Source organism: Zychaea mexicana (assembly GCF_025766255.1).
Source record: "Zychaea mexicana strain RSA 1403 chromosome Unknown BDB00scaffold_25, whole genome shotgun sequence".
In the NCBI taxonomy this organism is placed as follows: Eukaryota; Fungi; Mucoromycota; class Mucoromycetes; order Mucorales; family Lichtheimiaceae; genus Zychaea; species Zychaea mexicana.
The window spans coordinates 63,235-88,993 of record NW_026516688.1 but is presented as its reverse complement, the minus strand read 5'-3'; the positions used below and the strand labels follow the sequence as shown (position 1 = coordinate 88,993).

General features: G+C 44.1%; 10 protein-coding genes across 10 annotated transcripts; 4 read left to right on the top strand and 6 right to left on the bottom strand.

Moving 5' to 3' along the window:
• The first annotated feature begins 906 nt into the window (after window positions 1-906).
• BDB00DRAFT_287028 (uncharacterized protein) lies at window positions 907-3,046 on the top strand. The gene is made up of 2 exons (XM_053116797.1): window positions 907-1,940; window positions 2,021-3,046. Exons 1-2 carry the CDS (start codon window positions 1,365-1,367, stop codon window positions 2,732-2,734), a joined length of 1,290 nt encoding a protein of 429 aa, XP_052981009.1. The 5' UTR covers window positions 907-1,364; the 3' UTR covers window positions 2,735-3,046.
• Window positions 2,887-4,521, bottom strand: BDB00DRAFT_761309 (P-loop containing nucleoside triphosphate hydrolase protein; the record flags this gene model as incomplete). The annotated part of the gene is made up of 4 exons (XM_053119256.1): window positions 2,887-3,289; window positions 3,363-4,031; window positions 4,125-4,342; window positions 4,432-4,521. 4 exons carry the CDS (start codon window positions 4,519-4,521, stop codon window positions 2,887-2,889), a joined length of 1,380 nt encoding a protein of 459 aa, XP_052981008.1.
• A 2,811-nt stretch (window positions 4,522-7,332) lies between these two features.
• On the top strand, window positions 7,333-9,939 carry BDB00DRAFT_816886 (uncharacterized protein). Its single transcript, XM_053123022.1, has 5 exons — window positions 7,333-7,560; window positions 7,653-7,730; window positions 7,815-7,889; window positions 7,955-8,083; window positions 8,200-9,939. Exons 1-5 carry the CDS (start codon window positions 7,549-7,551, stop codon window positions 9,472-9,474), a joined length of 1,569 nt encoding a protein of 522 aa, XP_052981007.1. The 5' UTR covers window positions 7,333-7,548; the 3' UTR covers window positions 9,475-9,939.
• A 3,564-nt stretch (window positions 9,940-13,503) lies between these two features.
• Window positions 13,504-14,988, top strand: BDB00DRAFT_816878 (uncharacterized protein). Its single transcript, XM_053123021.1, has 5 exons — window positions 13,504-13,724; window positions 13,833-13,952; window positions 14,086-14,138; window positions 14,241-14,364; window positions 14,470-14,988. The coding sequence occupies exons 1-5, from the start codon at window positions 13,640-13,642 to the stop codon at window positions 14,577-14,579; spliced, it is 492 nt and encodes a 163-aa protein (XP_052981006.1). The 5' UTR covers window positions 13,504-13,639; the 3' UTR covers window positions 14,580-14,988.
• Window positions 14,338-15,252, bottom strand: BDB00DRAFT_286712 (uncharacterized protein). The gene is made up of 3 exons (XM_053116794.1): window positions 14,998-15,252; window positions 14,547-14,790; window positions 14,338-14,417 (listed from the first exon to the last, which is right to left on the bottom strand). Exons 1-2 carry the CDS (start codon window positions 15,179-15,181, stop codon window positions 14,576-14,578), a joined length of 399 nt encoding a protein of 132 aa, XP_052981005.1. The 5' UTR covers window positions 15,182-15,252; the 3' UTR covers window positions 14,338-14,417; window positions 14,547-14,575.
• Window positions 15,253-16,193: 941 nt separating this feature from the next.
• On the top strand, window positions 16,194-17,770 carry BDB00DRAFT_871020 (uncharacterized protein; the record flags this gene model as incomplete). The annotated part of the gene is made up of 4 exons (XM_053126778.1): window positions 16,194-16,592; window positions 16,704-16,929; window positions 16,995-17,384; window positions 17,478-17,770. The coding sequence occupies 4 exons, from the start codon at window positions 16,194-16,196 to the stop codon at window positions 17,768-17,770; spliced, it is 1,308 nt and encodes a 435-aa protein (XP_052981004.1).
• A 99-nt stretch (window positions 17,771-17,869) lies between these two features.
• Window positions 17,870-21,786, bottom strand: BDB00DRAFT_286742 (uncharacterized protein). The gene is made up of 12 exons (XM_053116795.1): window positions 21,494-21,786; window positions 20,995-21,367; window positions 20,519-20,885; window positions 20,337-20,418; window positions 20,068-20,274; window positions 19,868-19,950; window positions 19,684-19,794; window positions 19,542-19,614; window positions 18,669-19,466; window positions 18,434-18,592; window positions 18,141-18,359; window positions 17,870-18,049 (listed from the first exon to the last, which is right to left on the bottom strand). Exons 1-12 carry the CDS (start codon window positions 21,656-21,658, stop codon window positions 17,999-18,001), a joined length of 2,688 nt encoding a protein of 895 aa, XP_052981003.1. The 5' UTR covers window positions 21,659-21,786; the 3' UTR covers window positions 17,870-17,998.
• A 716-nt stretch (window positions 21,787-22,502) lies between these two features.
• BDB00DRAFT_740203 (uncharacterized protein) lies at window positions 22,503-22,925 on the bottom strand (the record flags this gene model as incomplete). The annotated part of the gene is made up of 1 exon (XM_053118445.1): window positions 22,503-22,925. A coding segment is annotated over one exon (423 nt), but the record flags the coding sequence as incomplete, so codon positions are not given.
• A 393-nt stretch (window positions 22,926-23,318) lies between these two features.
• On the bottom strand, window positions 23,319-24,307 carry BDB00DRAFT_761333 (uncharacterized protein; the record flags this gene model as incomplete). The annotated part of the gene is made up of 2 exons (XM_053119259.1): window positions 23,319-24,104; window positions 24,176-24,307. Coding segments are annotated over 2 exons (918 nt in total), but the record flags the coding sequence as incomplete, so codon positions are not given.
• Window positions 24,184-25,270, bottom strand: BDB00DRAFT_286878 (uncharacterized protein). Its single transcript, XM_053116796.1, has 3 exons — window positions 25,105-25,270; window positions 24,939-25,045; window positions 24,184-24,829 (listed from the first exon to the last, which is right to left on the bottom strand). Exons 2-3 carry the CDS (start codon window positions 24,948-24,950, stop codon window positions 24,359-24,361), a joined length of 483 nt encoding a protein of 160 aa, XP_052981000.1. The 5' UTR covers window positions 24,951-25,045; window positions 25,105-25,270; the 3' UTR covers window positions 24,184-24,358.
• Window positions 25,271-25,759: the final 489 nt, after the last annotated feature.

The window sequence follows — 25,759 nt, the reverse complement described above, 5'->3', positions numbered from 1 at the left end:
CCTGAATGAATCGGTCAAGAATGAAAAGCTTGTTGCTAATAGCGTTGATGGGTAGTACCACTTACTAATGACAAGTGATCATTAGATTCTATTTTGCGGTGATGAAAACCTTTTTTTTTCCATTGCTTCGTTCGGCCGTGACAGTTCTCGTTCATTTACATATTGAGTTAATGTCCGCTATGAATGTCAGTAGTATAAGCAGCTCATGCTCCAAAACATCCTTGATCATTTGCTTACTCTATTGTTGATAGTTGACTTTTTCTTTAGGGGACCAAGTTGTTCTCGATGTCATGCTGTTATTCTGGATAACATGAAAAAGCCATCTCCGTTTTGGATAGGATACTTGGTACTACGTTATTGTGAATTTTTGATGATCTTCTTCCTTTCGGCAGCAGTTGCCTTTGGCTCACTCTGAATTAGATTCAGACACCAATGATTATATAACGAACACGGTTCGTGCTGTTGTTTTCTGCTACTCTTTTTTACGATTCTCAGTGCAAGCTTTTTGAGAAATATGCAGGCCATCGTTTGACGCTGCTACATGGTTCGTTGTTGTTGGTCATGTGGTTGGAATTCGATTCGAATGTTTGCTTTATCGATTATATCTTTCTGTCGTGACAGTTTTCAAAAGGTGCTGTCTCGTACTATATATTCACCACGAGGGTGTATAGCTGCTGTTATTGTGTGTACTTGCCGGGTTTTATGATGTGGTTGCTGTCGAGCTAACATCTTCTTGGTGCCTCCCCTTTTGCGTTACACTTTCCTATGTTATTCAACGTCCTTAATCTCGTATTACGTGCTGTTCTCTGCACTTTACTACTGTAATACTTATTTTTCAGTTATACGCACAATGTTTTATATATGATTGCAAGTATCGATCCGACACTTGATGACAAATTTGTAGTTCCAAGTCTGACAGTGACCTTCCGTTGTCCGATAGCTCGGCATATGTAATGTTTCAATAACCGTACCAAATCTCCTCGTTGTCCGTGTATGTTTTACTATGTCCAAATGATCGACTTGTTGATGTCTGTAATACTGGACATGCTGCTTGAAGGGTGTTGTATAAATGACTTTTACATCGTATAGGAGAAACTGTGGTGAATCACTGTCTGTGTTCCATGATTGGTTTAGCTTTTTGGCGAAGCCTTACATTATAGCTAGCTAGATGGTGTGAAAAAACGCTTGGTGGTTGTGCATACATACTATGCAATTTTGAGGCGCACGCAGCTTTAATTACCTGATTGGACAGGTGGCCTTATTGTTACTGTTAAACATCCACCGGATCATCCTATTCAACACCATTTCTTTCTCTCTTTCTGATTCTCTTTTATACACAAGACCAGCAACCCGTCCATACAGCCATGATGAGATTTGCCAATACAATCGCCATCGGAAAACTCAAAAATCCAACCTGTCGAAAAGCCATGTTATACTTCCACCCAAACGTGCTTTCATACAATCTAGCGGTCTCGCCCACTGCCATCAAATCAACGTGTCGTTCCAACATTCACTTGCTGTGTGAACAGCGTGCGCAAGAGTTCAAAGACGTCGTGGAAGACCTGCTGTATTATGCGAGCAAACACCACAAAGTATATGAGCAGTACTACCACTCCTACCCGACGACGACGACAACGATTTATGCGGACATCGAGCCCAAATACGACAACTGCTTTAAAGTTACAAACTTTAATGATCTTATCCAATGTGCATCTATGGAAGAGAAACCAGTTGCAGTGCGTCTGGCAGGGGACATGACACAGTTCCCACTCGATCCATTATTTGAGCTCATATACAACCAGTTGGACGTAAACTCGAAACGGCCCATTGCACCTTACGACACGTTGTATCAGATGATGCTCGTACTATCCGGTGCCGCACAGCATTCGCGCCGTGCACGTTTGGGTCTCGATTACTTTTCAGATCTTGTCTCGTATATGGTGTGCATTATTATACTCCAAGCCATCATCCATAAACACTAATAACCGGAATTTGAATCGCATCTATTGTTTCTAATTAGTTTGGAGAGTTCCATGGTACTTTTAGCTGGGAATGCAATAATGATCACCATCAAGCACCCCCTTTGCTCAAAGACGGTAATTTACAAGATCTTGACATGGACATACCATCGTTGTACCAGCTCCACTGTGCCGGGTTCAGCATCCGACCGATTCCATGCTTGATAAAAGACGGAGGCATCCGAACCTATTGTCCAAGGAAAAGCGTCGATATCCAGATAATCTCGCCCGTCGACCTTCGATACCGCGACTTTAATTTTCCAAAGCATTCCAGTTTTAGAGGTTACCATGCAGACGCGCTGTTAAAGCTGGCGAGGCTTATTCCGGATAAGCAATCGTTTGACGTGGCCATGGCTACAGGTATTATTCCCGAAAACTTGCAGATCACGTATGTCTGGTGGAACGACCATGTCATATTGGAAGCGTACAGCTACGAATCGGGCCTGTACACGAACGTATCCATGAAAAGAAGTAAGGCCACATGCGCCGCATTGCGCGAACTCAAACACAGCTATGATCGTCATACCAAGCGTTCATTTTTTCGGGAGATATGGGCGTTTATGAAAAGCAATCGTCTCGAGTTCTTGTATAGTTCAATCATGCTTTTGTTTGCGTTTGTCAGCTTTTTGCAATTGCTTGTTGGTCTTGGTTTGTTGTCGCCTGTTCAACCATCCACCGTGATTTGCTTGTCTCCTCCAACCCTTTCATTATCATAGTAGTAGTAGTAGTAATAGCAGTAACGAGCTCTTTTTTTTAAAATGTAAACTTGTATAATTGATGGGATGCATAGTATAAAATAAAATTGTATGTACAAAAAAAAATAAATGTAGTGAAATGTTTGATTTTAAAACCTCCCGGTTTGTATCGTTTATCGTCTTCGCTTGTTGCCGCCACCCTTGCCTTTCTTTATCGGTAAGCCAATCTTCTCCTCACGATCTTCACCATCATCGTCACCATCTCGACGTCCGCGTTTGGAGCCTCGTGCACCACCCTTTTCTTTGAGTTCCAGTGTGGCCATACGCTGGGCGTCACTGACACGTTCCTGAAGCAGCATGACATCATTCTTATCGACATTAGGGAACTCGTCGAGCTTACGGTCCAAATCCTTTTCGATGCGCTGAATCAATTCGACGTCGTATTGGGTGACAAAAGTGATGGATTTGCCGGATCGACCTGCACGGGCTGTACGACCGACACGATGGATATAATCTTTGGAGGATAGGGGAGCGTCATAGTTGATGACAATATCGACGGAAGGAATATCAAGACCTCTGTATAACACTTGTTTAGAGAAAAAAAGTTGCCCTCAATGTATAATGGAAATAAAGAGTCTCGATAACTTACCTGCTTGCTACATCAGTAGCGACAAGAATGCTCTTTGAGCCAGCCTTAAAGTGATTCAATGCACCAAGACGTTGTTTCTGCTGCATCTGACCATGTAAACATACTGCACCCATACCCAAATTTCGCAGCATGTAGGCAATCTTTTGGGTGTCGTTGCAAGTGCGCGTGAAGATAATTGTCGAGTTACCGGCCAGCTCATTCAGCAAATAGACCAAATACCAATCCTTGTGAGCCAATGGGAAGAACATGTAGTACTGCAACAGGGACTTGACAGTCGAGTATTTCGTGGCGACTTCGACCTTGACAGGTTTCGACAAACTGGCACGCTGAAGCTTGGCGACCTTGGTCGTCATGGTCGCCGAGAACAGAAATGTGTTGCGTTCGCGGGGAATCACTTTGAGGATCTGGTCAATTTTGGGACCGAAATCCATGTCCAGCAATCGATCGGCTTCATCCATGACAAGATACTTGAGGCTGCGCAGGTTGAATCCTTTTGTGTTCTCGAGATGATCCTGGAGACGACCGGGTGTACAGACAATAATGTGTGGGCGTTTCGAAAGAGCGATGGATTGGGTCATCATGTCCATACCACCGACAATGACGGCGCAGCGGACGCCAATGATGGATCCAAGCGCTTCAAACGTCTCTGAGATCTGGTATGCTAATTCTCTGTGTACATAAAACAATGGCGGAGGAAGAGATTATGCGTAAGTTTTATCCGTCTATGCCGACTACTACAGAGAGAAAAGCATTCTTTCTTACCTGGTGGGTGCCATGACACAGGCGAAAAAGGCTTGCGGGTTGTCCCAAAGCTTTTGAATGATTGGCAAAGCAAATGCTGCAGTTTTACCAGAACCAGTCTGGGCCAAACCAATAATGTCTCGACCTTCCAATGCCCATGGGACCGATTCCTTTTGAATCTCGGTTGGGTGTTTGAAATTCAACTTTTCACAAGCTTCACTCAGTTGAGGAATGATTCCCTACACGACCGTAATCAAGTCAGTATATATAAAAAACCCCAAAGAACGCTTTAAAAAACAATGCAAAAAAAATGAAAATAATACAATACCAGTTCAGAAAACGAGGTTTCTTCGGGTTTCTTTTGTGACAATGCCTCCATGTCAATGGAAGGTTGTTCAACAGGTGCAGCTTCAGGCATGGTTTTTTTTTCCGAGAAAAAAAGAACGAGGATAGATCGTCGTCAACAAGGAACACAGCTTTTTTTTTTTTTGCTTAAAAAAAAAGTTTTGCATTTCCGCTTTTGGAAAGAGCGGGCGGATGCTTATATGCATTATGAAAACAAGGTAAATCCCCAAGCTGCTTGCCTTTCAGGGTCATCATCCTCACCCATCATCGTCGTCGAGAAGACCAGTATAGTATGTGGTAGAGGACAGCTGTCTCAATATCTTGTTGCTTAGCTATCGTGGTATTGCCACGAATCACAGAGTGTAGTCATGGCAGCTTGTTGCAGCTAGGATACTGGTACGTGTAGTAAGGCTACACATTGCATTTGTCTTCTGTGCATTGCGCTGTTGTACTCGACCTATTTATACACAGTTATGCTCTGCTCTGTCACACATTGCTCTGGCTGTCTTCAAGCTGGTATTCTGGGTGCCTACGAGGCATCAATGGATGGTTTTTTGACGAGCAAGACGTGAGAGAGTCATCTATTTTGAAGTAAAAAGGGCTTATCAGATTATGACGATCAGCCCTTCCAAGTGTGCTTTGTTATTATCAAGTCATAATGGCAGCACAACGACTTCTTCCAAGTATAACGTCCCGCTTTGCTGGCTACATACTATGTCTTTTCATCCACGTATGATATGAGCATACCAGCAGGTCGTTCATTGCCACCACCACAACGTTTCAATAGATATGGATTGTACGCGTATGTTTATGTTTGAAATTACAGACTGCTACTAAGAGATGTCATTGTTGTTGTATATGACACATGATGTGCTTTTACATTGTGTACATAAGTGATGCATTATTAATAACAGTTAAAACATAATTCTATTTCTGGCGGAAGGGATTTTGGGGGGGCATTGAAAAGAAACGAAAGAAAAAAAAAAGGAGAAAGAGGCGATCGTTTTTTGTGGCACTCTTTTCCTGACATATTGCCACCCTTGATACAAGATAAAGACATGCAAGGGTGACAAGTAAGAAATAAGTCCAAGCAATCATTGACTTGTGAAGAAATGCAACAGCTTTATTACAAAGATCAGCTTACTCGGTCATATGATACCTCATGCTTCGTATGACAGCTCCAGGCAACTACAGCGACTACCACTGTAGGTCATACATGCGACATGAGCGGAATAACAATGTGCTGATTATAGAGCGGGACGTAGGCCACTTAAGAACCAAAAACAAAAACTAAAGTTGGCTTACACAGAATGGCAAAAACCATGTGGTGTGTATATTTAACATGTCAATTACAAGAACATCCATCCTATTTTTGTTCACGAAACATGGGTCTAAATCTAGCATTTTCCACCCTATCCAACAATAATAATAACAACAACAACAGCAGCAGTGTCAACGTCCATTAGCATTGGTGCCACATTCTCTGTGTGTGTAGCAAACAAACAAATGGTAACGAAAGATAATAAGCTTACCATGGATGAAGGGGTGCACAAGTCCGCGCACGCTCAAAAGTAAGTGCGGGACAGCGGTTCCTAAGTGGATAATATTACCATGTTTATGATCACAGCATCAAACAACAACAACGGTGATTCATCGCCCGAAAGGTCTCTGCCGACGAAACTCAAGAAGCAAACAGAACATTTAACAACGACAACAACAACAACAACTGCTCACGCCACTATTTTGCTCGTTTTGCATCGGAGAAGAGAGTCAGCAATCTACTTGTAATTAATACTATTTACATGTTTTTCTAACCAATTTTAAGCGTCACTATGCAGCATTAAATAGCAAAGAAGAAGAGTGTTCTGAAGTTGTTGTTGTTGTGCTGCTCAGGTTAGTATAGATAACGGGCCCGGGCGTCGGTGGCAACTGTGCGTTCTTCTCTTGGACGCGCGTTTTTTTTTTTACAAGTGACAGCTTAGTAGAGTAGAGAGATCTGAGCGGTGCCTAGGCCAAAATCAGTCGGAGACAAGGGCATGCTAATTGCTTCCTGAACAGGTAAAAAGGAATCTGCCATGATTACCAAGTTTACGTACATACATGACACTATGCATTAAGTGATGATGAGTGCTGCAGCAAGCAATAGTAAACCCCATCGTATACAACTGAAAGCAAGCGAAACTACTCAAAAAAAGATCTAGAGTGAGATGTGGGTGGTTATCAACATTATCATCGCCATCGCCCAAACGGCCTTCTAATGATGTGCTGCACGAACGACAGGGTTCAGATTGCTGGGAACATCGTGAATATAGAGTAATAACAGATTTGAGAGAATAAGGAGAAAGCGAGAATAAAGGGGGGGGGAAAGTGAACGACACATGCTGATTGTTTGGTGTATATTTACCCAACTCTGTCACTTGGTGGCCTACTACCTAGAATGAGAGAGAGAAAAAGAGAGATGATCTTGCAAGGCGCACAATGAGTTACGGTCAGACCAACCCTGCTGTTGTGGTACTTTACAGCTGATGAAGATCCCTTTCAACTCTAACATTTACCTTGTGTAATCAATCCTCTTTCTTGCCCTACTGCAGTGCTGGGGTATCTGTTGCTCAAACAAGCCCCATTTGTTGTTGTCGTCGTCGTTATGCCAAGCATGCGTGCTTTCAAAGTAGCTTCGGCGGCGGCAGCAGCAGTCTAAGCATCCGACGCACAGCGTGCATCATTCATAACAAAGGGGAGAGAGGGTTACCTGGTGGAGATTGGGGGGGGGTAGTCTTAAGCTGAGACAATGGACATTTTTTTTATTGGGTCGCGTTACACACCCACACACACACACACACACACACGCTACACACGAGAAAGAGTTTCTCTTAGACAACCACCCCCTCCTTCTTCTTCTTCTGCACACTCACACTCGCACACACACAAATTAACCTATATCCTCTCCCTCCCCCACACCCCTCCTTTTCTCTCTCTCTTTCTCTCTCCCTTTTGCTTTCTCTTCTTCCACTCGCTCTCTGGCCTCTTCTTGTTCTTCTCTTGCTCGAATCCCATATAAAAAGCCTGCTTTCTTTTTCTTTCTTACCTTTCTCATCAGTGAATGGCGCTCAAGGTACCGTATCCTATCTCACCTACAGCGAGCCAATCTCTTTGCATTTCGTCCCCATTACTAACAGCGAATTGATCCGCATCCATTCCATATAGCTTGAATTAGAGCAATGGCAGCATGCTTGCGAAGCCTTTGATAACAGAGACTACGACTCCGCGCTCAGAGCGTTTTATGTAAGCTATTGCTTCGAGAAAAAATACACATACACGCGCTCGCGCACTCGAGAAGAAGCACTCACCCATGTATACACTATGTAGAATATGGCGGATAATGCAAAGATGCACTTTAACATTGGACTGATCCTTGCGTCGCTGGAAGATCATGAACGCGCGGTAAAGCAAACATCGTGCACTCGTCATCATCGTACACACCAAACTAATTATCCACTGCATTTTAGATCGCAGCCTATAGCACAGCCATCAGCATGGATCCCTTCTTTGCGGTGGCATACTTCCAGATGGGCGTATCACACTTTGTACTGAATCATATGGAGGCGGCAAGGCAGGATTTCGATAACGCACTTCAGGTACATTTGTTTTTTGTTTTTTTCAAGTGGAGTTATTTTATCTCTGTGTGTGTGCGTTTTGCAGGCAGACAGGCCCAGCTAATAGCGTCTCCTCTCATCGCAAAACAACAAAAAAGAAACTGCGCGGCAACCCAATCATCAACTATCAGCAGCTGGGGCTGGCCTTTCGACTGTATTCGTGCGAGGTCCTCTTCAACCGAGGCATCTGCCAGCTCTACCTCGGCAAAATCGACGCAGGTCTCACCGATTTATACCATGCACAAAAATCCAAAATGACAGAGGAACACGAGGTCATTGACCAAGCGGTGCGTGACCGCGGCAAAGGCTATTCGGTCTACTCGATCCCGCCAGGCGTGCTGTATCGCCCACCGGAAAATCGTCTGCGCCAGTTACGCGGCGTCGACATGTTTGCCGCTGCGGATAAGCTGCAGCGACTGCAACAGCAGCATAAACAACCGTTTGCCGGAGGTGGACTGGGACGCAACAACTCGGTGCTCTTACGGCGGCAGCCTCAACAACAACAACACCCACAACCACCGTTACCACAGCCATTACCACGATCCATACCCCCTTCTCCGCTTCCTTCGAGCTCAACGTCCACCACATCCTCCTCATTTTATTCCAGACGCCCCACCAACCCATCTGTACCAGTATTACCACAACAACCACAACTCCAACAGTCGCGCAGCAGCGACCATCCTCGCCGACGAAAAGATTCCAACGTGACAGACGACTGGGGCGACTCACAGTCCTCGCTGTCCTCCTACAGCTCTCGCTACCGCTCAGACGGACGACGCATCGACAGTGGATTCGAATCGACCCATGAACAAGACCGCTATTCCTCCTCCTCATCCACGGGCAGAAACTCGACCCGTAGCCACAAAACCAGCCGCTACTCACCGCCGCCTGTACCGCCCATTCCACGCAGTCAGAGCAATTACGACGAGTTCGACTCGCCCACGACGACAAGCATCACCACAGCAGGCACAAGCCAGTTTGACTTGGAACTCGACGAAGTCTATGGATCGCTCCACAACCTGTCGATGCATGCAGCAGGCAATGGCAGCAATGCGAGCTTGGATCGGCCCTTCACGCCACAGCCGTCCACCTCAACGTCGTCGGCCAAAGACCTTCCCAACAAGATCAAAATCAAAGTCCATTACTCGGACACGCGCATTCTCCTCATGCCGACCCATGTCACATTCGACGAACTCTTGCACAAAGTACGGCACAAGTTCAACGCACCGCCTTCATTGCGACTCCAGTACAAAGACGAGGACGATGAAATGGTCATCATGATAGACGACGATGATCTCAGTATGGCACGGCAGATCTGTAGGATGCGCAACGGTAGCAGTCCGGAGCGGATGGAGATCTGGTGCATCGCTTAAGGTCCTATAAAGACATATACACTTCTTCATACACTTTGTTTTTTTTTACATACACACATTATACAATTCCCAGCACCCCCCCCCCCCGATACTACAACATCCATTCACATTCCACTCTCTCGCCAGCACAAGCGCACGATGCACAGCAGCAACAAAAAAGCACAAGAACAAGAACCTTTTTGTTGAACGAAAACGGGCATTTTCTTTCCATCCCACCACCCCGCGCGCAAACCAGTTCATACAATTCCCTCTCCTTTATTCTTCCTTTTCTGTGTATAGTTTTCTATTCTATTTTACCCCTCCACCCACCCCCGCGGGACTTTTGTCAAGAACAAAAAGCCCTTTTTTTTTATTAAATTAAAAAAAAAAAGAGACCAGGTGTGGATTTGTTGTTACTACTACTGGTTCTGCACTACACCAAAAGCGGCGACTGTAATAAATTAGCTTCCATTGTTCGGTAACCAAAGTTTTCTTTGTTTCATGTCGCACACCGTCGCACTTTGTATACATAGTGCAAGACACTTTCATCATCATCATCATCTTTCCTTGGGTGTATCCATTCACACAGGTGTGTCCCGTTGATCACTGTACTACTCGTAATAAATGCTCCTGCATGCTGATATATAGTTACTGCTGCTGCTGCTGCTGCTGCTGCCAAAGTAGTCTTGGTTTTATTTGGTAATATATGCATTTACTTGCCTAAACTGTAAACTCCTCCTGCTACTCAACCGCGTAATACAACTTATTCAAGGACCTTGCATTGAGTTATTGGCAGTCAGAACTTAAACATACCGCTAGTACACAGCGCCCAGAAAAAGGTTCGACATGACTGCTGCTGCTGCTGATAGTAATAAGCTGCCGCATACAGTTTTGGTGGTAATACTCTAGTATGCATGTAATGCATGATCTCTGCACAACGGTCTGTGCTCATTACATATCATACAGCGGGAAAAGGGTTGAATTAGTTTAGGCTCCATTACACAAGGAGACCTTGTCACTTTTTGGAATCGCTAATTTATAAGCACCACAGTAAACTATGATATTGCTCCTGTTGGTTGTACTGTAGTCATGCTCATAGATCATCGCTTCAAATGATACCATCAAAGGTAAGATTGACCACAACAATCATATTGAACGGTACCCCCACTGCAACCCATCACACGCTCCTCTTTGCTGCTCGCAACCTCATCAAAAAATAAAATTGTGATTATTATTCAAGGTGGTAAGGTACATATTAGCAAACAGGTATACGATACAGTGTCTTCTTTTTGTCTGAACAAAATGATCGTATACTACTACTACTACTAACAGGAGGTTTTCTCGAGAAATCCAGGTAGAGCAGTGATGCGAACCACTGCCAGAAACAGAGCTTTGGGATAGCCTCAATGAGAAAGATCCATTGCCAGCCGCTCAATCCTCCTACGCCGTCCATGTACATAAAAGTTATTTTGTAACACATGCTGCACAGATTAGCTTAAAGCATTATTTACTGGATTCGTTCAGAAACTCATTTATATCCAAGAATTATCGACATACAAAGAGTCCACCGACTGCTTAATGAATAAGTGCCGTTAGAGCATATGCTTTGTCTAACGCTCACAGTTAATGAGCAACTACTACTACTACATATCACGAAACAAAAAAGTCCACCCGTACACTTACACCAACACAAGGGCACAGAGCTAATATATATGCCTATTTTTTTTTTTTTGCTTACTCTTGTCTAGTATACCATTTAGACTTGTAAGAGTAAAATTCCCCACCTGCATTAACAAAGTATAAGGGTATACATGGTTTTGACGTCAGAGATCTCATTAACGATCATGTGCTACACTTGTATATATTGCTCACAGCTTAAAGGTGTATCATACTTGCCTCAGCAATACCAAGATATAAAGCGTGCGACGAGTGATTGAGTACCGTTTGTTACAGCAGCTGATGTTGAGGCAATTACCGTTCCCCAACTCAATAGTAAAGCGGTTATGTCTATATCCTTGGTCCAACTTTGTTTAGCATTATATGGTAGGCATTTGAATTAAGATTTACTGACATGAGATGTTGCTTATCCGGTAGTAAGTATTAAAGCTGCTATCACGAATAGTCTGAAAATGATAGCCTATACTATGATTTAAATATATTTGACTTCCAAAACCAACGAAAAATATTGACAATGCAACGTTAAATTCACTTTCTGATATTGTGATATCCTTGATTAGACCGGCAAGAAGTTTAGCGTTTGCCTGCAGATAAATTGGGATGAGATAAACGATCACTTGTCCCACAAAAAGCTCATCACTAGGATGGCTCCTTTGCTTTTTTCTTCTATGGCAACGAGAAAGGTAGAGTATCTTGTAGTATGGCCAATACGAGTATTATCAAAGTATTCATGATAATCACCAATATTTGCTCGGTCGATAAACGAGAAGATTTTTGATATCGGGTAATACGAAACTGTAATATATTGCATACCGTGTAAGCATGCGGCTTGCCTCGTTGTCAGTACAGTAGACGAATAGCGATTTGAAATATCAGATTCCTTATTGCTATTGTTCTTTGTCGATGTTAGCGCGATGAAAAATCTTCCAAATAGGCGCAGTCTCGAGACATTTCGTAGTTGCGCATATTAAACACTGTTTTTTTTAGCTTGATTTGTTATCAATGCGTCAAAATAATCCATACGAGCGGCTGAAAAAGATGCCATCGACCGATGTCTATCAGGCTGCGTTTCATGTGTATATGAAAACAGACGCTGGGGTATTTACTTCAAATTCAGTGAGGGACCACTTATTTTCTCCTTGTATTATCGTGAATATAGGATGCTTTCTTTCTTATACGTGATTCGGATAATCATGAGGTGTAAAACCGAACTGCCATACAATTAAAACGAGTCTTACGCACACCATGGCGCTATAAACTTCCTGTTTCGCAATCAGTAGCATGGAAGCAAGGGGTAGAGTGGTATCCCGTGATCGCGAATAGATGTTTTAGCGGATCGTGTAGACTAGTCTACAGTAATCGAGGCTAGTGAGCAAGTCCAGCGGACTGGCTATATCAGGAAGTTATAGCTAGTTGACACTCCAGCGGACTCGTCAAAAGGAACTTGTAGAATTAAAAGGATAGCTATTGTCGGACACAACTGTTTGTCAAAGTTGACAGACTCTGATAGACTCGCTAAGATTATATGTGAGTCCGCTAGCAAAAGCTGGTCCGCTTGCAAAAGTTGGACTCGCCCAAAAAAAAATAATTGGGGAAAATTTAGCGAGTAAAAGCTGGACTTGCTCCAGATGCTATATTATTGTCATTTTCTTTTTTTTGTGTAAAAAGTGGGGAACGAATGGGAAAAGAAACTGATCATTCTTAAAAGAACTTTCAGCTCCCCACTCCTACTTCGAAAAGTAGAAGCACGATGTCAACCCGGTGATAGCTCGTAGGCCCCCGACACAGTTGGAATACCACTGCTGGCTTTATTCACCGCATCCAATTCGTTGAGAAATTTTTTTTCGCAGCGAATGGCACAATTTATGGGCAACGTCCGCTATTGAAGCGACTTGTGGGTCAATTTTCAAATTTCGCTTGCATCGCTTTAACCCCAATAGAGGCCCTTCCTGTCATGACTATTCGTTGACCTCTACTCAATCCCTCAACATCCTTATCGTCAATCATCACCCAACTTATCAACCTTCATAAATTCAAATGTAATCACTCGACTTGTTCCTTGTTCCTTTCTCATCATACGTATGTGATAGTGGTGGCTACATACTACTGTGTAGAAGAAAGAGATGTCTGTTGTAATTACTGCATGGGTAGATGAGATTCCTTGTCATATTGTACCATTTATATGGTTTCTAGCCACAACAGCATCTTGATTTTTTTTTTCGTTGATCTATCACTGTTTATATCAATTATGCATGGATTTTATTTGCTGTTAGCCCATTGTTGTTGACGTAAGTGTGTGTGTATCTCTTTCCGTAAAGAGACCAGGCAAGGTTAGCTCTGATGGAAATGTGTCCTGAAAAAGAATTGCGCAGCACATTTAAAGAAACAACTGCTGCCCAAAATTGGCAATTGAAGGTGGCGCGTACGTACATCACTCTCACCCATTCTCTTTTTGCCAATTGCATAGAACGCAACCCACATTTACGTTTTCTGTCAACAAAGTTTTATTATGAATTCCGAAGAAACTTTTAAAAAAGGCGTCGAATATCGCGAAGCAGGCAATGAAGCCTTCAAAAAGGGCGATTATCCCGCAGGTGCACATCACGCAGTAACTTTATTATTACGATTATGCTCATTTACATTGACAAAACTATGTTGCTCCATTTCATTCCATTACCCTTTTTCTTTCTCGGGCGAAATAGCATTATCAAACTACTATCACGCACTTCTGCATTTGCGAACTGTCGGTGGTCTTCAGCCTGCAAACGATTTGAAAGAGAGATCGAACGAGCAACTCGTCAAGATTTACAACAACCAGTGTGGTATGTACCTTTTACATACTTGTCCTTCAATACTCTATTTTAAAAAACACATGCAGACACACACATACAATATACACTGGCACATTCAATGTATACACAACCACTGACAACAATTTTGTAATTCATACAATAGCTGTTTTGGCAAAGCAGGAGAAATGGCCGCGCGTTTTGGATACAGCCACCAAGGTAAGATTGCAAACAACAAACAAACAAAAAGAGCAGAATGAGCGAGATATACAGATCAAGCACTTTGGATCAGATTATGGAACGTTATGATATGCTACACAGGCACGCGAAATCGATGCTGAAAACTTAAAATCCAAGTTCCGGCAAGGTCAGGCGTATGCTCGCATGGGTGATGTGGACAAGGCAAAAGAAGTGTTGAACGAGGTGTTGCAAAAGGATCCCAAAGGTAAAACAAGCGGTTACAGTAAGAGAAGCAGTAGCAGTAGTGAGGGGGTGTATCTTTCGAAAAAGGAAAAAATCAGAAACTAAAGCAAAAAGTGTATACATGTAGATGCGGCGGTCAAGCAGGAATTGGCATTGATCAAGCAGCAGGATAAGAAGGGACAAGAGCAAGTAAAAAAGGCGTACTGGGGCATGTTTGATCAACAAAAGAAGGCCTAGATGGTCAATGCAGCAGCCATGACAAAGAGTACGAATAGCACGATCAGTAATACCATAGTATACCCCGTCCATCCATGTCCCACAGCAATCCGACGCTCCAAAATCTGGTTCATGTTTCTCAAATAAATCATGACCCCAACGCATATACTCGCAAGCCCAAGTGCCACGAAAATGTACGACACAACCTGAACTTGGATCGATGCTGGATCGTCTGTCCAAGGTATTGAATTAGAGGGTGCGAATACTTTGGTTGGCAGGTCCAACAGCGTCATAAAGCCTGCACATCGTTTACATATATATGAGCATGGGTGTCTCTCTGTGTTGTGCGCACTGTCTAACTAGAGTGTTGCTTCTCCACGACGAGTGTATACCCATGTGGGGGTTGTTGTGTGGAGAAGTAAATTGAATTTGAAATTACCTATTAATGCAAGTACCATGCCAGTACGCAACCAGGTCAGCAAGTTTCGTTCATTGGCACAGTGATCGCGAGGATCCGGGCCATCCACAACGGAATGCACCGTGGCAACATCAATAAAGTTGAACTTGTTGCAACATTGGTCGTTATTACAAAGGGTGAAACGTGAGGGAGCGTTTGTTTCCATGGAAGCAAGGTTTTTAAACGGAAAAAAAGAAGGCAGGATCACTCTCTCCCCCACACAACCCCTCCCCCTCCTCCTTTTCTCACACTGTCTGACAGCCAATCGTCGCACCAGAAAAAAAAAAAAGAGGCACTCCTATAGGATGCATAACAAAGAAACAACAATGTATTGTCCGCTGTTTAAGCAGTAAGTGTACCGTACGAAACAAGAAAGAGGTTTTTTTGTTGGATCACAAAGTTTGAGCACAGCCTCACGCTCGGTTTCGTTTGACGATTACAAAAAAAAAAGAAGCTATGCCTCCATGGACTTGTTCGTTTGGCTGTTTAGAAAGAGGGCGGTACCTTCCAGGCGTACATGGACTTACCGTTTGGCGGCAACCGACGGTGTGGTGACACAAAAAGTGCATCGCTTTTCTGCATAAAAAGGTTGCAGAACAAACACGCTTTGGGGTTTCCCTGTGAATCGTCCTCTTCTCTGTTGATGGGATGAGACACGTCATGGAAGGCTGGAAGTAAACAAGCAGCATCACAAACTCTGAGGAAACTTGAGAAGAAGCAACGGGCAAATAGATTTAAGGGGCTGTGCCCTGCTACCCAACCGCTCTTCTCTCCCTCCCTCTTTCACAGCCCCCACCCCTCTCATCCTCGGTTTGTTGTAGCTGGAAAACCCGCTTTTCTCTTTTTCTTAGCCGTTTCTCCCCCCCTTTCATGATCGTCATTCGCGAACCTTTTCCATCTTTATATCATTCGGGCAAAATGCCATTTTCTTTCCTTTTCTCTTTTTCCCTTTGTCAAGCCTTTTACTAATGTACATTACTACTACTATGCGAGTCCACGATAAAGCCTTCATACAATCACTATTCTTCCCACTCATATTATTACTGTCATGCTTCACCTTTACTTGCCATGGCTCTCTTTTTGGTCTCTTCTCTAATCCAACCATCAGCCAAGGTAAGTGCCTGGTAGCAATACATGTATACTACTCACATCCAACAATAGGCCATGATATAATTAACATGCACCCTGATATGCCCCACATAAATAAAAAAGACGTCGTCTGGCTCAACATTAGCTCATCGTCCATCAATCATGTCAATGTCAATGTACCTGCCATCATGTATGACGAAAACGTCCAGGCTGCAAGCAACCTTACACAGCCCAGTCGGCATGGTTTACGGGGTATTTTGTACACCAGAAATGATTCGTGCAACCGAACCAGTATGACCCCACCCTTTTTCAATCAAGAATATCAAAGAGCGCTGCCTCGGATTGCATTAATCACCAGTGGAGGGCCGTGCACTTTTGTCGATAAGATCCGTCTTGCACAACAGGATGGAGCTATTGGCGCTATCATCTACAATCAGCCTGGAGCCGATACGAAAAACTCGAGTAATTACATTGACGACGGAACCATGGTAATGAAAAGAAAGTTGCCAAAAAAAAGAGAGACTTGTTGTAACCTACTAGAGGAACTTTGTTTGATTGATGAAGATATATATATATATATATATATATGATGGTATTAGTATGTTCCGGCAGACACTGAAATCACTATCCCGGCGTTCCATGTCGATCCGCGTATTGGACCTCAACTGAGTCGCCACGTTCTCATGTTTGCACAGCAAGGGACGTCCACGGTTCAACAGGCAGTGCGTGTACTCATGTTGCCTGGCAGCTCGCGTGGCCCGAACCCCTGGGAAATGACACTGATTGTCATGAGCGCGCTCCTAGCCATTGGTTTCCTCACTTCAGGTTATAACAGCTAGTGTGATGTGTGCGTCATTTATCTTTTAACTGATACATATAATGACATGTAGTGATCATGCACTGCCACCTATTGCGCAAGAACCGACGATTAAGAGAACGCGTGGAACAAGGTCTTGTCCCGCCAACGCCAGACATGTTGCCTATGGGCAAGCAGCTGCTAGATGAATCTCAACTGAGCACCTTACCAACACGCACTATTGGCGGCAGCGATGCAGTGCCTGATGGGCATGCTATACGACGACGTGCTTCAAGAGTATCCTCGATTCTACTAAAAAAAGTCTCAACTGCTGCTGCCCCTGCCCCTGCTGCAGCTGCACCGCCAATAAACAAGAAGCAAGATGACGAAGAAGACCTGTGCGCTATTTGCCTGGAGAAGGTCGAGCATGGTGATATGGTCAGGCAGCTACCATGTACTCATGAATTCCATTGTGAATGTATAGGTAAAGGCCCACACACAATGTAGTAAAAATTAAAAGAATCAGATACAGAAAAGCTTAACCAACCTTTTGATACCGAATATATATCTGCTATAGATCCTTGGCTGACATCAAAAGCAGCCGAATGCCCACTCTGCAAGTATGATTGCTCACAGCCATTTGTGCCGCGTGTACAGCCTGGAGAGGCGGGTACAAACGAAAGCAATGACCATGAGAATACATTCGTATCACGGATGAGAAATTTATTATTTCCAAGAAGACGACACGAAGAGAATTTGAACAATAACGACGCAGAACAGCAGCCGCGTCAGCAACCACCGCAACAACAGCAACAACCGTTTGAGACAATTGAACTTTCATCCGCCATCACCATATCTCCTTCTCGGTAGAGAAGATATAGAAAACGTGCATACATAATTCATCCAGCTTCATTATTCGTTAACTAGCATAACCCAAAAAGATGTTTGTGTAAAATATGCTACATGGAATTGACTTTTTTTTTTACCATGCTATGGCGTACACTAGAAGTTTTCTTTTGTTTTTTACAATGAAATACACAAATAATAGATGACATATAATGTGGGGGTTAGCATGGATTGATTTTCTTTTTGTTTGTTTTAGAAAGGAGCATCCTCGACGCTAGGATCGCCGTATTCAAAAAGTCCAAGCTAAGATAAGATTTAGCAAAACAAGCAAACTTTAGTATTATCATTTTCTTAAACATCACGACAAAATAAAAAGAGAGAGAAAACAACTCACTCGTTCACGTCTAGCCGACTCCTGAGCCTCTTGCAAGGTTTTGATAGTAGCTTGGTGGCCAGCAGCATAGCGTACCTTGGAATTGACCAACAACTGACCATCACGCACCATTTCCAAGTTCAAGCTGGCCTCAGCACTGCTAGAATTGGATGGATCATATAATGTCAAGCACAATACGCCATTGTCGCGTGCATCAATTATACCAACGAGTTGTTTGCCCTGTTCCAACGAAAAAAGAAAAAAAAACAGGATGAGTCTTGACCTCCACATTATTCTAGCAATATAAAACTTACGCCAGTCAGCTCCTTCAGTCGTTCCATAGATTCATCACCATAGTCTTCATTTCGCTCAGGTCCTTTGACAAATGAGAGAACGGCTTCCTGTGCTTGAGGTTTTAAGGTCTTGAACTTGTCTGGCAAAACGCGAATGCGAGAAGTGGATATAATTTCGGACTACACAAAACCATGTTAAGAGTTAGAAGAATAGTGAAAAGTATGTCGTGCTCTATAATGAGCATAGAACACTTACGTTGCCATAGTCAATATATAATACATCTATGGAATCGCCTGCAACCCGGCGGACCTTGGCTCTGTACCAGCTGTCATCTTCAGTGAATTTGGCACTCACGATATCGCCCACACGTGGTTTGTGGGGTCCATCCATGCCGCCTCGACTGACATGATACTGTGACAATTCGCTCATCAGAGCTTCCAGTTTCCGCACATCCTCGTTAACGACCTGGATATAGATCCGATGACCACTCAAATATTCTGATACCACCAGATCAATATACTGTCGCTTCTGTTCAACAACCACATCTTCAGACTTTGCCGCTGCTGCAGCCGCAGCAGCCTCCTGCTGTTCCTTTTCTTCATCATAATCCTTCCATAATCCCTTTCTGGATGCTTGTGCATTGCGTTCAGCGGTATACAGCTGGTTGGTATATTGGGATTCGTTGGCGGAATATTCGTGAATGTTGGCAAGACCTTCTTGTAACAAGAGCACAGCCAAGTTTTCGCCGTTGATGAAAAGACTTCCGATAAATGAGCCGGTCTTGTCAACGTTTTCAACTTGGATGTCAACGTCGCGCTGCAGACACTTTTCGACCACAAAGGCAAGTGCTTCAGGACCATAGGGATCAGATCGCTCGTTAGATGTGCGGCCGACTCTCGGTGCACGGATGCCAGCAAGTACAAAGGTAAGTCGGCAGTTTTCTTTGGGAATCCACAAGAAAAGACGCGAGCCGTTTGCAACGTGGTCGACCACTGCGTGTTGTTTGCTGCTACGCTTGAGGAAAGTAAGGAATTGACGAGACTTGGAAGCATTCTGGATTTAAAAGACACAGGGGCTTTAGCACTTTTGCATTTCTTTATCAAACACATATTCATGTATATATTTTACCTCGGAAGCGTCCACTATACGCACGACAGGCTGTTCCTTGGTGCTGTGGACACCCTTTTGACCTTCTTGTGCCCTATTCAAACGATTTGATGTTAATGATTCTATCGTACGTCCTGTTTTTCCAATCTCGTGCCATCCTTACTTTGATTCGGCCAACAAAAGCTGGTCATAGAATTGAGACCGGTTATCATCATCCTTACGGTGACGGATCACAGTAGCCAAACCGCGCTCAACTAGTTGCTCGGCAACATTACTATAGTCGCTTGTTTTTCAGTATATACAAGACTTGTCATTCACAGCTAATTTTGATTTTGACAAAGACTTACACATGGCCCACTTTAACAGTCGCACAATCCTTTGCTTCAAATCCATCCTGTGCCGGCTTGTGATAATCAACACTGATATGTGCCTAAAGAACCAAAAAGTGGTCGACAAAATCAGCTGCATAGTCACAGTGGAAAATCAACGTCTTCTTTCCCTGATCTGGCAGGCAGCAATTGTGAAAGGCCCACGAAATGAAACTTACAGTTTTTCCAACCAATTTCTTTCTCAAGAATTCTCTTGCTTCGAATTGGTAACCAACTTCCTTGACGTCTCTTGATTTGTTGCTGCCACCAGGAGCGGTGCTTCCGACACCTCGGGGTGCTTGCTTAACGCTAGCCAACTGCAGCTTGCGCTCAACACCTGACTTGGTCTTGACAAGGATGGTGTCACCAGTAACGATTTTGAGGACCTACCATAATCATTTCCGTATAAGTAAGCTTTTTTCAAAGCTATTTAATAGATGTTATTTACCTGTGCTTCAAATTCAGAATCATTGGTCTTTTCCTTAGCTACGAAATCGCGCCACACACGAAGCTTCTTCTCCTTGGCCAGCCTGTTACCCGCCAAAACCAATAGCAGGGATTTTTAATCAGTAATCATGTAATTTTTCTTTTGAGTATGTGTAAACAGATCTTTTTTCCGAGTTTTCTTACTTTTCAGCGGTGCGCAGTGCCACAGGGCCACCGGTCACCAAGGTGATACTCCAATCGACGCATTTGGCATAACCATTGGCCAGCAACAACTCGGCAATGTTGCCTGCAGGATGCTTGATGGAACCAACAAAGGTCTGTCCATTTGTGCCTTCCAACAACACCTTTACGCCGCGTTGCAGTAATCGAGTCTCGACAAAGAATTTTCCTTCTTCACCAAAGGGCTCTGACACGCTTTCAGGGACATTGTCACGCTTGCATCCGGGTGCCTTGATACCAGTCAGAAGCAATGTGATGTATTGTTGTGATTTGTCAGGCAAGGTCAACAAAACACGATATGTGGATGCGTCACGAATCTGTTCGATCGTGGCTAGAATATAGCCAAGGGGAACCAAAAGACATTGGTAATCAGCCTCTAAAACCCCATTCTTTCTCTCTCTCTCTCTACACCTGATCGTTTTTGTTTTTTTGTATCGTACCCTCCAAAGGCTGTCCCTTGTACTTGTTCAAAAATGCGCGTGTATCACCGTCAAAAGTAAAAGACACGTCGCGGAGACCCGATGCGTCCGAATCCCACATGCCACGTTTCGCTTCCCGCGCCTCGTCTTCTAAATCATGCAAATGGTCTAACGTAGCCTCGTGTTCCTCAAGATCACCATGTGCCTTGCCGTCTCTGACCTTGAGCCATCCCGCTTTGACACCCAATTCGGCCACCTTTTCGCCATTGGCAGTCATGATGAATCCATATTCGCGAGTAGGCGTTGTGGTCGTCACGGTGTATTCAGGGACAAACGAGACTTCCTTGCCAACTAATAGCTTACGTAAAAATTCTCGAGCGCCAAAAGCAAATGGCTATACACCGAAACAAGTCAATTTATGTGAGTATATATACAGAATGCCAAGTACAGAAGATCGCGCGAAAGGTTAACAGCAGCAGCATCAAGTGCGAGGCTGGCGTCATTCTCGCCCCCCTGGTACCTCATCATCTCTGTCCTTGTTGCCTAATCTCGGTGCTTGAACGTTCGAAAGAGCAAGCAACCGTTCGGGTGGTGGTCCGTTCGGACGTGGGTTGCCGCGTAGAATGACAGTATCACCTGAAAGTACGTTCTTGACTACAGCTTTGTGGACGGGTGATTGAACCATGAGAGGAGAAAACAATAAATATGTATATTAACTAAGGAAGCAAGAAGAGGAACGCGAAATAGTTGCTTAAATGGGGTCGAGGATGGGTTGGGCCCAAGTCGGCGCATCAATTGGAAGTTGTACACCAATCATTGAGTGGCAACACATTTTTTCTTGTGGGTGAATAAAAAAATGTACAGGGCAGTTTTATTACACACAGCAAAAAAGAAAACAAAGGATATGAGGAATTGGCTGGAAGAGAGGAGTAAATGTACAGTTACTGAAGCGAGTAAGGTCGATTGTTTTGATGATACTGATGATGATGTTGTTGTTGTTGTTGTTGGTGATAGTTGTTGAGATGGATTTGCGGTTGCTGGCCTAGTGTGGTGGTAGTATCCCAGGTACTAGGTCGGCGGCTGTTGTTGTTGTCTGACATGATTAATGGCTGAGTTACGGCATTAGATGGATCTTCACGGGAATACACGGTATTGATGATGTTGGTATTATGATTACTACTATTACTACTACTGTTATTATTACTGGAATTCAAGCCAAGGACAGAATGTCGGTTCCTGCCACTGAGTTTCCATCCATTGTGCTGTTCAATGTTGGTTTTCACTTTGTGTGGCGGCGTAGGAGGAGGAGGCAATGATGATCGAGGGGAAGGTTTAGGAGGAGGGTTGCTGGGAATGAATGCTGCCGGCGGTGCTGGATCATCATGCAAGGAAATGACTTCCATCACTGGCTCTTGTTGCTGCTGCTGCTGTGGTATCTGTGGTTGTTGCTCCTGGGTTTGCTCTTCATGATGAAGATGGTTCTGTTCGTACAATTGTTGCTGATGTTGCTGCTCGGCGATTCTATCGAGTTCGTCGTTTGCAGGCACACGCTGATGCATTTCTCGCCGTCCGAACGTTCGTTTGCGACGCCAGATGGCCATCCTTGCAGGCGGAGCACCTGCTTCATAGATTTCATCATCCGCCAATCCCGTAAGCAGCACGACCAGATTGCGGATAGGAAATGCAAACATCAAAAGAAAGACAATGCAGTGGAGTGTCACTTGGGTATATGCGACCGCCTGCTTATTGCGATCAAGGATGTTCAGTGTGTCCACATAGGTAATGTTGAGCAGCGTAATCACAAGCCGGAATGCGCCAAAGAGGATCTGTTGAAAGTTAACGTGTCGGGATGCGTAAGGTTGCCGGAAGATATGCAGGGCAAAGTAGGCGGCTTCGAAAAGCACGAGTACGACCATTTGCGCCACGCCCGATGATGAAAACCATCCAGTCATGGCCCCAATGAAAACCCTGTACACGAGTGCGCAGAGAAAAAAGTAACAGCTTTCGTCCGTGAATGTGTTGTATAGGCAGCCGTAGCGCAGCAACAGTGTGATATCCGAGAACACAAGCGAGGGCGGACGCACGTCCAATAATACAAATGCAATTCCGCCATAAATCAAACAGATGTGAAAGACGAGGACCAGGGCAGCGGTAAGGAGAAGGTACCAGGGCGCAGGCAGCATCAGCTGAAAAAAGCCAAGTGCCATCATGGGTAGATAGAACAAAGTGAGCACACGTAACAGGATGCCTATAGCAATGAATGCAGAGAAATGGTTCCATGTCAATTACCTGTGAGCTGAAGCAGCTTTCCAAATACCCCATCCTTTTCCGCCACATCGCAAGTCTTACAGTCTCTCTCTCTCTCTCTCTCTCTCTCTCTCTCTCTCTCTCAGCAAGCCCAATGATCCGTCTAACCACATACCTATTGTAAAGTTGATGATTTTAGGCGTCTGTGCAGCATAGCGATGTGGCGCCTGCCAGCTCATGACCTGTACAACCATCCAAATGAGGAAACAAAGGGCGAGACATCCTGCCAGGATAATCAGCATGAAAATGAAACTTGTCAGAAAGAGAATGTTTACGTCAATATCCAAGGCATTAGCAAAGCTCGTTATGCCATGTCCTTCTACCGTGACAGGTCGCTCTACTTGTAGCTGCTGCACCGAAACGGGTGAATCATAAGGGAAAATGGAGTCGTTGACATTGCGGAGCCATTGTACTGGAAACAGCAAAAAGCTCCATGCAAAGTTGGAAGCAAACAACTGATAGAATTCCGGATATTCTAGATTGAGCAAGCCCGTCAGCGTAATGAACTGCGCATAGTAGATGAGGTCAAAAAACCCGGGCGATTTCAGTCGTAATGCTGCTGGTAACATGGCGTAGTTGGATGTAAACAGAAATACGTCGTGCTCAGCTTCGGATACCGTCGCAAACGATGCAAAAAATGAAATCAGCGCTGCGAATACTGTGAAAGCGACGGGAACGTAGGTAAACACCATCTTCCATGCTGGATTCTCGTAGCCAACTGGCGCCATGGTTACGCAGATCCATTCTCGGCTGTTTGCTGTTAATGTCGAATAGCGAGTAATGATATCTCCAAGCGGTAATGACGTTGCCGGCAGTGTAAACGACTATCAAAAGATAAAGTTGAGCAATTGTTATCATCAATTGTCTTCCCTGTGTATATGCTTTTGTTAATCACCTGCTGAATTGACACGTCTGAATCCGCCGATATCGGACATCCATTGGTGCCGTTCTCCAGCGTCGGGCATAGCCTCTGGCGCTGATCCATCAATGCATTAAAGCCTACCACGACTTCTGTCCTTGCCGAAGAGTATTCTGAAGGAATAGCTCAAGTCATTATCGTGCCTACAAGCTTGTGTATTCAAACAGAGAGGGGGGGGCACTTACGGTTTTGCCCTGGGTTAAGGTTGGTAACTGCGATCGAGGAGTGTCCGCTTAGGTTGAAGCTAAAGGTATTGGTGGCGTGATCGTAACTTCGACTAAGACTATGGACGATAAAGGTGTTTGGATCGGAGCATTGCGTGAAATTGGCTTCGTTTGTAAATGAAGTGTCAAGCATGGGCTGCTGCTGTGCGATTGCTGTAGGCAAACATATTAGCGCGATAAGCACCAACAGCAGCGGCAGCGGTGTTATGCAAAACGAAGAGGGAGAGAAATGGCGCGGTCGACGACGCTGCTTCATTTCTGCCAAGGAACAAAGGCAGGAGCTAGAAGAAAGAAGAGAGAGAAAGGAAACGAAAAAACAACCATAAAGAGCAAAATATGTGCCGTGTGTGCTGTGGTTTTTTTTGTGTGTGTGTGTTTGTGTGTGTGATGTGTGTATGTGCGTATACTGTTTCTAAGTTTAGCCTTGCTTTCAATCCATTCTTCCCCCGCTCCAGCTGTTGTTTGTGCCTGGAATCAGCTGGAATTGTTAAGCAACTTTATTTTAAGAAAATTACCGTCATCACCATACGAGCAAATGCGTTTTACCATTTTAATGGGTTTGTAAGCCCCCCAACGACTTGACTCAACTCGTCCTTCTTATCGTTTCGCCTTTTCGTTCTCACTTGGAAAAATCTTTTTGTTTGCTCGGCTTTGAAATGCTTCCTCTTCCGTTCGTCTAACCAACAACGGAACGTATCGTACAATAGGCATAGGTTTGTACTACGATGACGTTGTACCAAGTGCTCGGCTCGTTATACCAGAGATTTACCAGTGATGGGAAGCTGTCCATTATACGAAATAACAAGGACCATGTGCATCCTGTAGACCTTTGTCATATGATCGTCTGCAAGTCAGTCGAATGAGACCAGAAAGGGATGGTTAAATACATTGTCTCTTTATATACAGTTAGCGCAACACCAAAGGGCGGTTTTTTAAATAAAAATGCGGGTTTTAAAATTCTCAATAGGCGGATTGTTTTTTTCCAAAGGGCGGTTTTTGTTTTCTCAAAGGGCGGTTACAATTTTCTCAAAAGGCGGTTACAATTTTCTCAAAGGGCGGTCTCTTCGATCCTCAGTAGATATTTTTTACAGTTGTTTGTGACATTTTATTAGATAGGATTGCCTTTTAAGCAATCTTCAAATATGTTTACCGAATGTTGTACAAATGCTCGAAGATGTTCTGGAGGAACATTATTGCAAGCCTCAGTTATTCTTGTTGATAAATCCTCTTTAGTTTGAAATTGACTACGTTTGACCTTATTTTTAACTATGGACCAAAATTGCTCAATAGGATTAAGTTCAGGCGAGTAAGGAGGGAGATAAATGCACTTATATCC

Coding starts and splice junctions, on each gene's coding strand:
- BDB00DRAFT_286712 (XM_053116794.1), bottom strand. CDS start 15,181: ATGGAAACAAACGCTCCCTCACGTTTCACCCTTTGTAATAACGACCAA. Junction 14,791..14,997: donor CATGGTACTTGCATTAATAG/GTAATTTCAAAT, acceptor TACCTTGGACAG/ACGATCCAGCATCGATCCAA.
- BDB00DRAFT_816878 (XM_053123021.1), top strand. CDS start 13,640: ATGAATTCCGAAGAAACTTTTAAAAAAGGCGTCGAATATCGCGAAGCA. Junction 13,725..13,832: donor AAAGGGCGATTATCCCGCAG/GTGCACATCACG, acceptor CGGGCGAAATAG/CATTATCAAACTACTATCAC. Junction 14,139..14,240: donor TTTTGGATACAGCCACCAAG/GTAAGATTGCAA, acceptor TATGCTACACAG/GCACGCGAAATCGATGCTGA.
- BDB00DRAFT_816886 (XM_053123022.1), top strand. Junction 7,731..7,814: donor CCGCGCTCAGAGCGTTTTAT/GTAAGCTATTGC, acceptor TACACTATGTAG/AATATGGCGGATAATGCAAA. Junction 7,890..7,954: donor TGGAAGATCATGAACGCGCG/GTAAAGCAAACA, acceptor ACTGCATTTTAG/ATCGCAGCCTATAGCACAGC.
- BDB00DRAFT_287028 (XM_053116797.1), top strand. CDS start 1,365: ATGATGAGATTTGCCAATACAATCGCCATCGGAAAACTCAAAAATCCA. Junction 1,941..2,020: donor CAGATCTTGTCTCGTATATG/GTGTGCATTATT, acceptor GTTTCTAATTAG/TTTGGAGAGTTCCATGGTAC.
- BDB00DRAFT_286742 (XM_053116795.1), bottom strand. CDS start 21,658: ATGGTTCAATCACCCGTCCACAAAGCTGTAGTCAAGAACGTACTTTCA. Junction 18,593..18,668: donor TATATATTGACTATGGCAAC/GTAAGTGTTCTA, acceptor GGTTTTGTGTAG/TCCGAAATTATATCCACTTC. Junction 18,360..18,433: donor GACTGAAGGAGCTGACTGGC/GTAAGTTTTATA, acceptor TCGTTGGAACAG/GGCAAACAACTCGTTGGTAT.